At 22.2% G+C, this 15,540-nt stretch overlaps 2 protein-coding genes across 2 annotated transcripts; both read left to right on the top strand.

The window, feature by feature from the left end:
* Positions 1–2,838: 2,838 nt before the first annotated feature.
* On the top strand, positions 2,839–8,461 carry PVVCY_0903750 (WD repeat-containing protein, putative; the record flags this gene model as incomplete). Its single annotated transcript, XM_008626710.2, has 7 exons — positions 2,839–6,023; positions 6,198–6,429; positions 6,598–7,339; positions 7,443–7,571; positions 7,752–8,051; positions 8,180–8,344; positions 8,442–8,461. 7 exons carry the CDS (start codon positions 2,839–2,841, stop codon positions 8,459–8,461), a joined length of 4,773 nt encoding a protein of 1,590 aa, XP_008624932.2.
* A 1,079-nt stretch (positions 8,462–9,540) lies between these two features.
* On the top strand, positions 9,541–15,129 carry PVVCY_0903740 (conserved Plasmodium protein, unknown function; the record flags this gene model as incomplete). Its single annotated transcript, XM_037634360.1, has 4 exons — positions 9,541–9,625; positions 9,771–9,810; positions 9,939–10,017; positions 10,183–15,129. 4 exons carry the CDS (start codon positions 9,541–9,543, stop codon positions 15,127–15,129), a joined length of 5,151 nt encoding a protein of 1,716 aa, XP_037490464.1.
* Positions 15,130–15,540: the final 411 nt, after the last annotated feature.

Genomic DNA, 15,540 nt, shown 5'->3' with positions numbered 1-15,540 from the left:
TGCTATTGTATAGAGTCAATAATATACACAGGTATTCATACAAATCTATATATGCATACATGTTACATATCACAAACATAAAATCCATACATTACACATGCTAATATTTGTAAAAGAAATCAAAAGAACAAAAAGGCTTGCTTGTAAAATTATGAACATAATATTATATATATGTAAATATTATGTAGTAAAAAAAATTATTTATTATGCCGATTATGTGTTATGTGCCACCTTCAAATAGCTTTATCTATTTTATATACAAAATTTAAGTAAAGTAAAAAAATACATTCAGAAAAAGAATAATAATAAAATTAAAATAAAAAAATTATAATTTGTGAATAAAAAAGCTATATAATAAGTTTTAAAATTTTTCAAAGTTTGGCTACCTATATATTTGTTCATACAATTGTAAAAAAAAAAGTAGCGACGTGTCATTCTGCTGAAAACGGTAAAATACGTGTGTGCATACATATATTTACATAAAATTTAAAATTCTTAAATAAGAATTAATTATCAACACTATTTTATTAATAACGCCATAGCTTATTAATATATAATCCTTAATATGTTTATTTTCCATCATAAGCACATATTTTCCCAAGCCATAGAACTATAACTTTAAGTGCTATTTATTTATGACGATAAAAAAAATATAGCTGTTTGCTCATAAATTACGCAGTTAGATATGTTACTTTAACAATAAATTATTGTATACATACTTTTTTTATGAACATATAAAGATTGGTTGTATATATATAATACATTGCTTAGACATTTTCTTTTTTTTTTTTTTTTCATTAATTTTTTTTATTATTTCAAAAATATATTATTTTATGGCTAGTTTTTTTTTTTCATAATTTTTTTTTTATTTAAGGAACAACAACATGCAAGCTTGAGGTTACTATAAATTAATTAAATGTTTAAAAATATTGTAAATATATCACTTTTACAACATCATTTTGTATTTTATTATAATATATAATTATATTTCGTTTTTTTCGAATTAGAGGGAAATAAATTTCAAAAAAATAAAAAATGCTATTTAAATAATATTGGCTATTAAAATATAAATGTATATAGAAACAATACAATGTATTAGCATACATATTATTCAGAAAACAAACTGTGGAATATAATATTATATGGAGAAAAAATCAATTTAATAATTTTATTTAAAAAACATTTTATTGTTTTATTAAGTATTTAAAATTATGGTTGTTTTTATATTTAACAATCAACAATTTGTAAAAAATAAGGTGTGTATTTTGCTAAAATAAATGTATCATAATTTCAAATGCATATATATGTTAAATATAAATGCAGATACTCTTTTATATCAAACAACAAGCTTAAATATTAAGCGATGGTGTCTTGTAACATTATTTATTATTTTTAAAGTTATGCTACATGTATTAAAAATCTCTTTATATTTTTCTTTGCTTTTTTTATATTTTGTTAATTTTATAACACCCCACTTAACACATTTTTCAGTATTTGTTTTCCTTTAAAAAACCCCAAATCAATGATAAGAGATTTTCCCTTGCTCATTATAAGTGTAATTAAACGCATGTAGACATTTGTTAGCAATATCACTATTAACTTTTATCTACTTAATGTTTTTGAATATATAAATTTCGAGGAAGATACAACATAAGACTATAAATGATCATCATTAAATTATATAAAACATAAAAGTTACACTGTGATTATATTTTTGTATAAAAATATATCAAATGTTCTTATTTTGCCACCATGCCTTTATATTTTTAAATATTTTCCAATTTAAAAAAATTGTATTGGCTATTAATTTAATGAAGAATGAAAATGTTGTTATGTTTTTTCCATTTCGTTAATATTTGCTAATACAATAGGTAAAACCATAAGCATCAATTTGGTTTCCGTTAATATATATGGCAATTTTACATTGGATACATAATAGATCCATATTGATTTATGTGTATATTTTTCAATGCATGCATTGGAGTATAATTTTTCTCATATATCCATATACTTGTTTTTTTAATTGGAAAAATTTATTTTTTGTTTCGTTGTGTGCTAAAAAGTGTATAAATAATTTTAGCAATACAATATTATTCATATAAATGCGGTATTCAAATATATTTCCATAACGCATAAAGTAAAAATTGATGACAAATTAAATAAAATTTAAAATAAATAAATAAACATATAATAAGATACCCTTGTGATATGAATGTATTTTAATGAAGCTGCAGTTTTATTCCAAATTAAAAACTTTAGGAACAAAAGAAAAAAGAAATATTTTTATGCCATGCTTTAATACATATACATTGTTAATAAAATTAATGTATTAAATACTTATATAATATATAAACATATATTATTGTATTAATTTGACAATGATAAATTTAAGTATTAATTAAAAATAAAGTGAAATTGCAATACTCGAAGGAAAATCACATTATCATTATTTTTTTTAAAGCTTCACAAACATACATAATAGATTCATGCATATTTTTGTTTTCATGTGCATATAACGTACTTTAAATTTTTAATCTTAAAGTTTTCACATAAAAAAAAAATAAAAATGAAAAAGGAATATTTCATACATTAAAAAACCCATTATATACATAAAGGAGGAAGTACAATATGAATATCAATAGTTTATCAAAAGTGAAAGTTTTTATGGGTTTTTCATATTAAAACATTATTTATATTACATAGTCGTAGTAACAATAATTATAATAGTAATCACATAATTAAAATTGACTAATTTAATGAACAAATTAAGGATATTTATTTTTGTTTTTTTAAATTTATCAATATTGATCGATTATAATAATTAATATGAAGAATAATATGAACATACCCAATAATATTAACAATAACATGAATAATAACTATAACAATGAGAATTATAATAATGTTAATAACAACTCCAGAAACATCATAAATAATAATTTGAACATGCCTGCGGGAATAAATAATATGGCAAACAATATGAAGGATAGACCTAATAATATGAAGAACTTCCCTAATGGGGTAAATGGCTTAAATAATAATATTGGCAATATTAACAACCTTAATAAAATGCATAATCCGATTGGGAAAATGCATGGACATATTAATAATATGGGTGCTATGAATAATAATATAAAGCATGGTGTGCAAAATATTATAAATGGCATGCCAAGTGGCATAAATAATATGCATTCCAATTTGAATAACATCCCTGATAATATAAAAAACATGGCAAATGCCATGAATCCTATACCAAATAACATAAATGATATTAGGGTGAATGCAAATTATCCCATGAACAATATAAATACAAATGTCAATTCAAATAATAACGTTAATATTCCAAATGATATGAAACACAGAATGAGAGTAAACAGCTCTGAAATAACTAACAATGTGAAATTCAATAATATGATGAATAACAATAATAATGGCCATTTTGGTGCCCCTGATAATTCAAACCGAAATATGTTTTATGTAAATGATATGAAAAATGTTGACAATAATGTTATAAATATGCATAATAAAAGAAATAGTACTGCTAAAGAAAAGCAAAATAATATTCCCCAATTTCGAGAAAAGGAATATCTTGAAAATGTGGGGCATAGAGATAAATATTTATTAAATAAAAATGAAACTGATAAAATTTATTTACAAAATAAACAATTAAATAATTTAAATCAGGGGAATATCCAAAACATCAATAATAACAATACGAGAAACAATAGTACAGGGAGTATTAGCCGAATGATTAACAATAGTGTACAAAACACAATAAATATAAATTCTAATAATAATATAAACCCAGTGGCTAACATAGGAAATAATAATGATAACAATAATAATATTCTTCAAAGGAACATGAAAAATTTAGAAAATGGGGGAATGCATAACCCCTTAAATATGAATCAGATGAATACAATGAATTTAAATAAAAATTTTAATTTTAGTTCGAATGATCCCCATAATTTTAATATAAATGGTGTAGCAGATAATAAAATGAATAACAAATTTATAGATTCAAATTATAATAATATAAATAAAAATATTAATGTACCATTTAACGAAGAGTCAAAATATGACCCGTATAACTTAGGAAACAACGTTAATCGAAACAATGGAAATAATGGCATTGTAGTAGACAAAAATATGAACAATCCGGAATATTCTTTTTCAAAACAACATAATGGTGGTATGTTTGATGTTAAAGCACACAAAGGAAAAGAAAATTTTGGAGGAATAAAAAATATGAATAATACAAATAAAGTTGGCCAAGACATTATAAATATGTCTGCATCAAATATTCAAAAATTAAATGAAAAAAACCAAAAAGCAAATGGAAATAATAATAATTTTATGGGAAACAACATACCAAAAAATATGGAAAATGCCGATTTATATAAATTACAGATGAATTATGATAAATTAAATCCAAATGATCCAAATAATTATATAAATAAAATGGATAATTATAATGATTTTATAAAAGAAAACAACAAAGGAAAATATATACCTGGAAACAAATATAATACTAATGCAAATAGTAAAGGAGGAGATCCGTCAAAAAATAAAATACAAAAAATGGAAAATGAATTAATAAATAAAAATTTTAACAACATCAATAATAATAATGAAAATGGTTCAAATGCTCATATGAATGAAAATATGATATATGAAGAAATCAAGAAAATGAATAACGCATCTTTTGAAAAAATGGTTGGGAATGATATGCTCATGTTTAATGGACATCGTTCCATAGAAAATGGCATAAATCAAATGGTTAATATGCAGGGTTTTAGAGATATGAAAAACATTCTTAACATAAATAATTATCGTATGGCCAACGATAATGATCCTAGATCCAATGAAAAAAGCAATAATATGTTCAATAACCAGAGACCTAGTTTCGAAGGCTATAATGGTGCAGAAAATCTAAAAGGAACAGGGAATGAATTCGAAGAAAAAAAACGAAAAAAAAAAAGAGAAAAAAAAAATGAAAAAAATGGATTGAGCCGTGACAAAAATTTAGATGACAAAACTACAATAAACCAACTCATGGAATATAATGGTTTCATGCACACTTTAAATGAAAATAATGAAAGTGGTGAAATTGGCCAAAATATAGGCAATGATGAAAAGGAATTAAATATAGACTCCAATTTAAATGAAAGCATGAAAAAAGAAAATTATGAATATATTAGAAAACAAAATATGTTTGAAAATTATGAAAATATGAATAATTTAAAAAATGCATTTTTGGAAGGAGATCAAAATATGTTAAATAATACTGATATCTTTAATAAAATCAATTTCAAATTTCAAAAAAAAAAAAGTGATGATTCATATGAAAATGCAAACATGTTTCCAAATGGTCAAAACGATGAAGATAAAAAGTTAATGGTATTGTCTCGATTATTTGGGAATGTTATGGGCGAAAATGGAAATAATAATAACAATGATGATAATATGCAAACACAAAATGAAAATAATATGAATAATAATGGCAAATTGTCCAATATTCGAAAAATGAATACCAATACTCTTGAACTAGAGTTGTATAAAAATATGCCTCTAGATACTATGTTAAATAAATTAAACTTAGATAAGAATATTCTTAATATATTAAAAGATAAAATAAATAATATTAACAGAAACATTAATGTAAATATATGTTCCACTCCTATGGAAACACCAGAAGAAACAATTAAAATGGAAAATATAGACTTATTAAAATTAATAAATTTATTTGATGAATTTTTAAATTGGTCTGAAAATAATTTATATCAAATTAAGTCTCAATTATATAATATTGCATTTTGTTTATTATTAGAATTATATATATTAATATTAGCAAATAGGTTTTCCATGCTAATAGATTTTAAAAATAAATATTTAAAGAATTTCGAAGCCTATCATCCCGTAATTAAATTTCTATCCAATTGTGTTAGTTTGAATCAAATTTTTGAAATTTCTCTTCTTCGTTTTAAAGAAAAGAATGCCAAGCATATCGCTTACATGAACAAGTAATACCCTCTTTTCAATTATTGCCATTAAAAAAATCAATATTTTATCAGTTATACTTGTTTTAAGTATTTGCACAATTCGTTCGAACTATGCTTGTTCGCACAATGTGATGTGCATATATCTGTATTATTATTTTCATTATTTGACACATATACATAAACTTTTTTTCGTAGATTGGGGAAAGCATCTCTCATGCATTATTTAAGTGTTTATGGGAGTATTCCATTATATAATTTAATTATGACTAAAATAAAAATAATAGAAATAGATGATGCAAATAAAAATTTTAATTTTTTTCATGAATTTATTTCTATGAATTTTTTATATAATGGAAACTTAAACTTCCCAGTTCAATGGAATTTACCTTCTATTTATTTTATTAAGGATGTATCAGAAACGCAAAATGTAGGGAAGAAAATAAAAGCATCCATATATTACTTCATGTTCATACTCGATAAGTTGTGTGTGATAATTTTTATGTTTGATATAATTTTATGATTAAAAAATGTATATTACTATTTCCATATATTCCGTTTTTATCGATTTACTTACATATTTCTTTAAAAATTTCAGGATGATAACATAAAATGTACAAAGGATAAAGAAGAAAATTGCTATGTCCCAAATGAAAATAGTGATGCTTATTATTACTATAAGTATATAATAAAAATGCAAGCAGACAATCGATTAAAAGTTACAAAAAATAGGATGCCAAGTATGTTATATTACTGCTTGAACAATTGCACCGATATGACTTGTGCAGAAATTTCATCATTTGATGGATCATTAGTTGCTACTGCCCATTCAAATAATATAATAAAACTATGGAATATCAAAAAATCGCAAATGAACAAAATAAAAGAAAAACAAAAAGATATGGAAATTGATAATAATGAAAATGTCGACGAAATAAACAATTATAGTAATGTACAAGAAAATAAACCAGATTCTATATATTTAGATGATCAAGATGAAAATGGAATAGCTAAATTATATGGAAATATGCATAATGTATCTAGTTTATGTTTTGGAGAAACTAATAAAATTTTATTATCAGGAAATTTAAATGGTGATATATATTTATATAGTACAATAAGTAATAGAAATTATGTTAAATATTCAGGTGGACATACACCTATATGGTCTATAGATACAGCTTTTTTGGGTTATTTTTTTTGTACAAGTGAGGATGATGGAAATCTAAGAATTTATTCAACTAATAAAACATACCCTCTTGTAACATATAAATATAATTGTACATCAAACATATGCAAATATCACTACAATAATACGATCATTGGAAGTGGATATTATGGTATACATCTTTTCAGCTTTACTTTGCATCTATGAAATAAAAATTAGCTATTTTTATGATTAGTCAAATATAATTTATACATTTCTCTCTTCTTTATATTCAGATAATTATGTTCATTTGTACGACATTAGAATGAATTCCTTTATAAAAAGATTTAAGAATAATTACCCAAGTAATCATGGAGTGACTTCTTTGAGTTTTTCAAAAAATGGAAGACTTCTTTCTTTTGGAGGTATTATTTCATTCTGCCAGCTTGGCGATTTGCTTATAATTTTTTAATATATATAAAGAGATAAAATGAGGCATGTTCGCTATATATTTTAGGATTGGCATAATGTAATGCATATTATATCGAATTTTGTATACATATATGGATATATATATTTTTTTTTTATTGCTCATCATATTATAGGAGGATATACAAATAACATAAATGTTATAGACCTTGTAGCTGATAAATTTATTGATGTCGAACCAAAACAATTTATTAATACTAAGGGATATAGTTTGGGGGATTATTATAGTAATACAAAATCCGAAGAAAATCATTTAGGTTTTTATCCTTTGCCCAATGAAAGTGAAAAATTGCTAATGCATAAAAATATTGACGAGTATGAAGATAAAATATTAAGTATCGATTTTAGTTATGATAACAATCTTTTAGTTTCCATGTCTTGTGATAGTCACATAGATTTTTATAATTGCTCAAAAGGTTAGAATATGAGAAAATTACATAAAAAAATTAACCCATAAAATGGCTTATTCCCATAAATTGCAGATATATATTAATTACCACCACATGTTTTTCATATATATGTTTTTATTTTAATCCCTTTTTAGCATCAAAAGAATTAAAGAATCCCCTCACAGAGAAAAAACGAATTAAATCAAGAAAAGACAATAAAAATAATAGTCCATATGTCCGATTGTCAAAATCATATGGTGTTAATTATTCAAACTTAATATCTGCGAAGTTTACGCCCGAAAATGTTCTTCTTTTATTCGGTAAATAGCATGTTTCTTTATGAAATAAATATTTTATTAATCAAAATATATGCACTTATATACATACATGGATTTACGAACACCTTTTTCTTTTTAGGAATTAATACCTTAATATGATAGCAAGATAATCAGTTCAATTATTTTCTCAATTTCCCCCATTTTTTGTTCAAATGTTTTTTTAGACCAATATATTATTAAATTATTTTTTTTTGTAGCACATTTATATTAACATAAATTCCCTAATTTTATAATTGGGTGTTTAGAAAATTTATGTACATATATATCCTTCCGAATTTTCTTTTTTAAATTTACATTTTTTCTATATCCACTTTTATAAAAATCATTTGTATTTTTTGATATATTTGCATTTCACAACCCATTTTTTTTTCATGTATTATCCATATTCCTATATGGTATATAAATAAACACTATTTTATTGTATTTGATTAATATTACATTTAAAAGTTAAAGAAAACAACATAGAACAAATTTCCATGATTTATATTATATTTATAACTATTTACAAAATTCTTTCTTTATTTTTTAATATTAAAAACGGTGTAGAAAAAAATATTTTAACAATAATTAAATACTATTATATTACATCTATTTATAGTACAAATAAATCCTATATCTTAAGTAATCAACGAAAAAATGGAAAAAATAAAAAAAAAATAAATATTTAAAAAATATTATAATAAAAAATATAAGTTTTTCTTCTGTATAAACAAAATATTTTAAATTGATATAGGTAAAAGAAAAAATAAAATAGGTCTAATAAAAATCCCAAACATTGTTCTTTTTCCTATTATATTTATATTAAATTTATATAGTTGTAATATTATTTTTAATAGCGCATTTTTTTTTTTCAATTATTAATTTTTTATTCTTTAAATTTCCATTGGGTTTATTATAAATTATTTAATCATTTTTTAATTTTTTTTAGATTATTATAAATTTTTTATATACAAAAAGTAATTGTTTTTCTGCAAATTTTTGTAGATATAATTTGAAAAAAGGATAATATTATTATTCCTTTATAAAATATATATAATTATTACCGTTGAAAGAATATATATATATATATATTTAAAATGTTTATAGATTAGTAATTATATGATGCAGGAAATAAAAAAAACAAAAACGCATTATATTTATACATTTTTTGAGATTATTTAATATTAAAATTATTAAAAATGTTGAATAATGTTAATCAAAGTATTTATAACTTTAAAGAGCTCGCTCGACAGCTAGAAGCATGCGTACAATGCAATTCAACAGGTAAATTATATCATGCTATTTTTGTATTATTAGTTAACTCATAATATTGTTTGTTCATGTATATGTTTAGTGGGTATTTACAAAATTTCTAGGGAAAACACACTTTAAATGATTTTTTTTTGTTTTTTTATATTTCTATATGCAGATATTGAAGTGATGCGAGAAATATATTCAGAATGTAAAAGGTAAGAAATTCGAAACAAATCAAAGCTTCATATTATTATAAATTACATTTTTTTATAAATATAATATCCTATATCAAAAAAAAAGATAAGCTAGACATATTTATTATTATATTTTAACTTCTTTTTAGAAATTTAAGTAAATTAGAGAAAATGACATTGGAGGCATTAGAAAAGGGGAATTTAGGCTTATTCGAAAAACTAGTCGAGGTAAATCATAATATTAAATTTTGTAAATTTGCATATTAGTATGTTTTTCATTTTATTTTTGTGTCTTTTATAAGGATCAATATTCCCAGTTATTGATCGATTCATTTATGTTTTATTTTGTCTATATCCACTTTATATGTGCATTTTTTTTTTCAAAATTCATAGGCATCAACGCAAATAAATCAATCACTTCATACTTTTGAGGATTATGAAAAAAATCCAAAAGAAATGAGAAACATAAGTAATGATCCAAGAAATTTTAAAAGAAAAAAAAATGGAGGACGAGAAAAATTGTATAAAGGTATAGATGATGATAAAGGGCATTTAAATAAAAGTAGAAGTGAAAGTAAAAGTAGAAGAAAAGAAAGTCACTCCAAAAAAAAGAAAAAAGAAAAAAAACGCAAAAAAAAAAATGATCGAAGTGATGATAATAGTAATAAAGATATAAACATAAATGATAATCATTTTGTAAAATCAGATTCACCAGATTCTTTAAATAAATATTTAAAAAATTTTAATGGCACAAATGGAATTAATGATTATGATAATATTGATGATTATTTAATGGAGTTTAATGAAAAAGATAAAAAAAAAAAAAAAAAAAAAAACTACGCAAAATCAAAAAAATCCGATTCTAATAACAATGACGATGAAGATTTTTTAAATAATAATGATTTAAATTCTTTAAATAGTTTTGATGATTCAAATAATGAAAATAAAAATAAATCAAATAAATTAGATAAGGGATCTTCAAAAAATTCAATAGTTATAGTTACTCATATTTATGATATTATAAATGTGTCGTTAGATTTAAAAAGTGTAAGTATTTATTTAACCCTAAAATCCGCAGACAAAAAAATTAACATTAGAAAAAAAAGTAAAGGTTCAAATGTAGAAAATTGTTCTATAAATTTGTCAGAATTTTTTGAATATAATGTTCCACATTATAAAAACCTATTTTTAATTATTGATATAATAGATAATAGCACAAATAAAGCATATTATAAATGTTTAATAAATTTAAATAAGGATATTTTGAACAAAACTAAATACTTAGTTCCAGCAGCATATTTATTAACAAAAGTTACAGAAAATTTCAATCCTGAAAATGATTTAAAAAATAGTAAAACTGTATGCATAGAAGCAAATGATCTAGCTTCGAGTATAAATGCTTCAAAAGATAATAAGAATCTAAAAGAACCTAATGATTTTAAATTGATAGGTCCAACCATTAATATATATCCCCCAAAAAATAATAATTTAAATAATGATAACATATTTAATAATTCTAATAATAATTTGAACCCTAATAATATCCCAAATTTTACTAATTTCAACTTTAATAACAAACATATAAATAATAACATGAATAATTTTAATTTTGCAAGTCGAAATTACTTAAACCGTAATATGAACAAATTTAATTATAACAATCCAAAATATAGAAAAAACAATTTTAGTAACTTTGCTTTCCCCCCTAATTTTGATCCCAGACATGGTCCCAATATGTTCATGTCTGAACCAAATTTTGTCAACCAAACTTTAAATCCAAATTTTATTCAACCAAATATGCCAAACTCCAATTTTATTAACCCTAATAATATTCCTCCTAATATTAAACAAAATATGCCTATGAATCCTGATTTTGCCAAACCAAATTTTTCTAACCCAAATATGAATACTCACAATTTTATACCTCCAAATTTCGCCTATTCTAATGGGCCTGAAACTAATATGAATACCGCATACAACTCTTTGAACGTTTCTAGTGAATTTAATGACGCTAAAAATATAAATAATAACAAAACAGATGGTGAGAAAACAAGTGATAATTATAACAACATAAGTAATTTAGTTAACATAGATAATGTTGAAAGTATTCGAAATAAAATAATGAAAGGAACGGATGAAAATAAAAACAAAACAGATAATAATAAAGAAGAAAATGAACAAGATGATCAAGTATTTTCAACTAATAATGCATATGTAATAATGAATATTTTTTTAAAAAATAAAGACTTTGATCATGAAGCAGAACTAATGAAATATAATAATTTGAATTTGTATAAACAATTATATAAATTAAGCAATAAAGAGAAAATATTTTATGAATCTAAAAATGTAGAAAATGAGAAAAAAATTGAGCAACTTGATAAAGCTGTAATGCTTTTAGAAATATATAATGATAGTTATGTAGATGCTAATGATAAATTAAAAAATATAATAGAATCTAATAAAGAAATAATAGATGTAATTGAAAAAATAGTAAAAAAAAAAAATAGTAAAATAGAAAAATTAGAAAAAGAAAATGAAAGAATTCATGAAGCAGAAAAAATTATTCAAGACAATAAAAAAAAAAATAATTATTTATCAGAAAAAATACATAAACTTAATAATTTATTTAATGAAAATACATTGAAATTAAAAGATTCAAACCAAATAAATAATAACCTAAATACTAAAGTTAGTAGCCTATTATATCAATTGCAAAATGCACAACTGAAAAATGAAAAACTATTGTTTTACTTATCATTTTTATTAAAACATATGCATAAAAAAAATTTAACTAGTGCAGAAAATTTCTTAAATATAATGAAACTAAAAAAAATGAATTGGGATATCGAAAATACAGCAATAGATTATTATGATACCTTCATGCAAGATGTAACAGATAATTACAATTTTATAAAAAATAACTCAAATATAAATAATATGGCTATAGAAAACTATATAGAAAACAAAAAGGGAGGAAACACAAAACAAAAATTATTGGGGGAAATACTACAGTTCTACAATAATGAAGAAAAAAAAAAAATTTCAAGCATAAAGAATGATATAAATAACAAAAATGAAAATCAAATTTGTATTACTAACAATATGAGCAACAATAGTAGTGATGAAAATGCTGCTTTGGAATGTTATGACAATGATGAGGAAGTAAAATTAAGTATTGAGAATAATAAATTAAAGAAAAAAAATCCACTACAATCCGAAGATGACGAATTTTTAATGGATGAATGTTTAATGACTGAATATAAGAAGTTTGTATCTACAACAGACCTTAATAAAACGAAAGAAAAAAGTGGAAAAAATAAAAAGGGAATATACAATAATATAAATATTAATGCTAGTTCATATGATAATGATGAATTCCAATTTAATGATATCACAAATGATGTAAATGTTATGCAAAAAGAATCTGAAAAAAAAAAGAAAAAAGAGAAAAAAAAAAAAAAAAATTATAATAGTTCTGATGAAGAATTAGAAAAAGCATTTAATAATAAATATTTGAACAAAATTAACAAATCGAAACTTGAAAATAATAATGAATATTCTGATAAATATGGATTTAATACGATAGGAAATGAGGATGGTAACGATTCAAGTAATACAATTTCTTACATAAAACATGCTAATGAAAAGAAAGATAAGGATAAATCAAAAAAAAACAAAAAAAATGAAAAACATAAAAATAAGCATTTAAAAGAAAAAGATAATACATCATTTGATAAAACAATGGATTATACATTTAAAGAAAACAATCATGATGATTTTAACATGAATATTCATATGGATAATGAAAAAAGAATGGATTTTTTCGAAGAAGATAATTTTTCTGAAAATAACCAAGATGAAGAAACAAATTTAAAAACGAAAAAAAAAAGTTCAAACAAATATAAAAAAAATGAATATAATAATGATGAAGAGAATATAGATAAAAAAAAAAAGAAAATGATAAACAATTTATACGAGACACAAGGTACAAAAGGCAAAGACAAACAAAATATGTTTAGTGATAGTTATTTAGGGAATGATGATAAGAATAAAAGAAATAAAAAAAATAAAGAAAGTTTCTTTTCTATAAAGGAAGGCGAATTTGAAGAATATAGTGATGGCATAAAGGAAGAACAAAATAAGGATTTAATTAAAAAAAAAAAAAAAAGCAAATCGAAAAGTCCATATAATAATGATGTTAAAAAAGAATCTGAGGAGCATATAAATGATTTTAATGATTTTGAAAAAAAATTCAACTATTTTGTAAAAGCGTCTAGTAATATAAAAAAAGATATTTTATCAAATAATAATGATGACGACAAAATTAACTATTTAATGAATTTAAATAAAAAAGGCTATTTTAGAACAATGACAAAACTAATAGACATATGTAATGGAAATGAAACAGAAAATATATCATATTCAAATAATTTCTACAACAATCAATTAAAATCGAATTTTGTAACAGAAGAAGAATTAAATAATCATAGAAAATATTTGAAAACATTTTATATAAAAAACACAAAGGGATTAATTTTTCAAAACTCAATTGTTAAAGTTTATGTAAAATTATATTATCACAATAATAATTCTACTGAACATAATAAAACGTCCAATACCAACAATGAGAACCTTAATGATACTGATAACATTATAAAATTAAATGACAAAAAAAAAGGTAATATATATATGAATATTTATATAAAATCTATTTTATATAATATTATATATGTCAATGCGGATTTCGATGGAAATAAAATGGACAATATTAAAATTATAAGAAAGAATTTGAAAAAAAAACCCAATGAAGCATCAGGAGAAAATGATTATATTAACTTAAAAAAAAATGAAGTATGCTTATTATATACTCTTGGATTTAAAAAAAAAATACTAAATACTTTACCATTGATTTTAAATCTGAAATGCTTAAATAATGACAACACAGCAATTAAATTAAAAATATCCTTACCATTCCCTCACATATTTATGCTTAGACCAAATAGTGAATGTTTAAACATGTTTATAAATAAACATTCAGAGAAAATTAAATGCCATTACAAATCTTATTGCTATCATATGATGAATCGAGAAACCTTTAATCGTTTTATTAATACCATCAAATTATATAAATCCTTTAGCATTTTTCATTTTGATTCATATACTGTTTTACACAGTGCATATCCCGTTGATGAAAATAAAATGGTACTTTTGTTAATTTTTTGCGAATTTTCTCATAGAAACCATGATATTCCGAATGATTTTACCAAGTTACATTTTATTTCTATTTCAAATAGTTTGATTCAATTTGGAGTTAATTTGTTTAACCAAATTATGTAGACAATACCATTTTTATTTGCATTTTTCCGTTGCATTAATTCATTTTCATTTCATATTTTGTTTTTTTTATTCGGAAGGCGCCTTAAATTGGTCTCAACCGAATTTGTTGTTTTGTGATTTTTTCGTTATTAACTTTTAATTCAGCAACCGTTTCTAATTGCTCGTTTTTTTGGTTAATTTGAAAAATTTCAATAATATTTTTCTTTTTCTTTATATATATTTTACTAATTATATTGTTTGCTCCTATGATTATAAATTCCCTAGTCTTTTAAACTCATATTCATTAAGTATTAAAATTGTTTACAGCATACTTTTATTTTTTCCCTTTTTTAACAGTATTGTTAAAATATATTTATAATTTTCTAGGCCTTACTCAAATATGCATATGTATTATACGACATTGCTAATTCT

Source organism: Plasmodium vinckei (genome assembly GCF_900681995.1).
Source record: "Plasmodium vinckei vinckei genome assembly, chromosome: PVVCY_09".
In the NCBI taxonomy this organism is placed as follows: domain Eukaryota; phylum Apicomplexa; class Aconoidasida; order Haemosporida; family Plasmodiidae; genus Plasmodium; species Plasmodium vinckei.
This window is presented reverse-complemented; position numbering and strand designations above follow the sequence as displayed.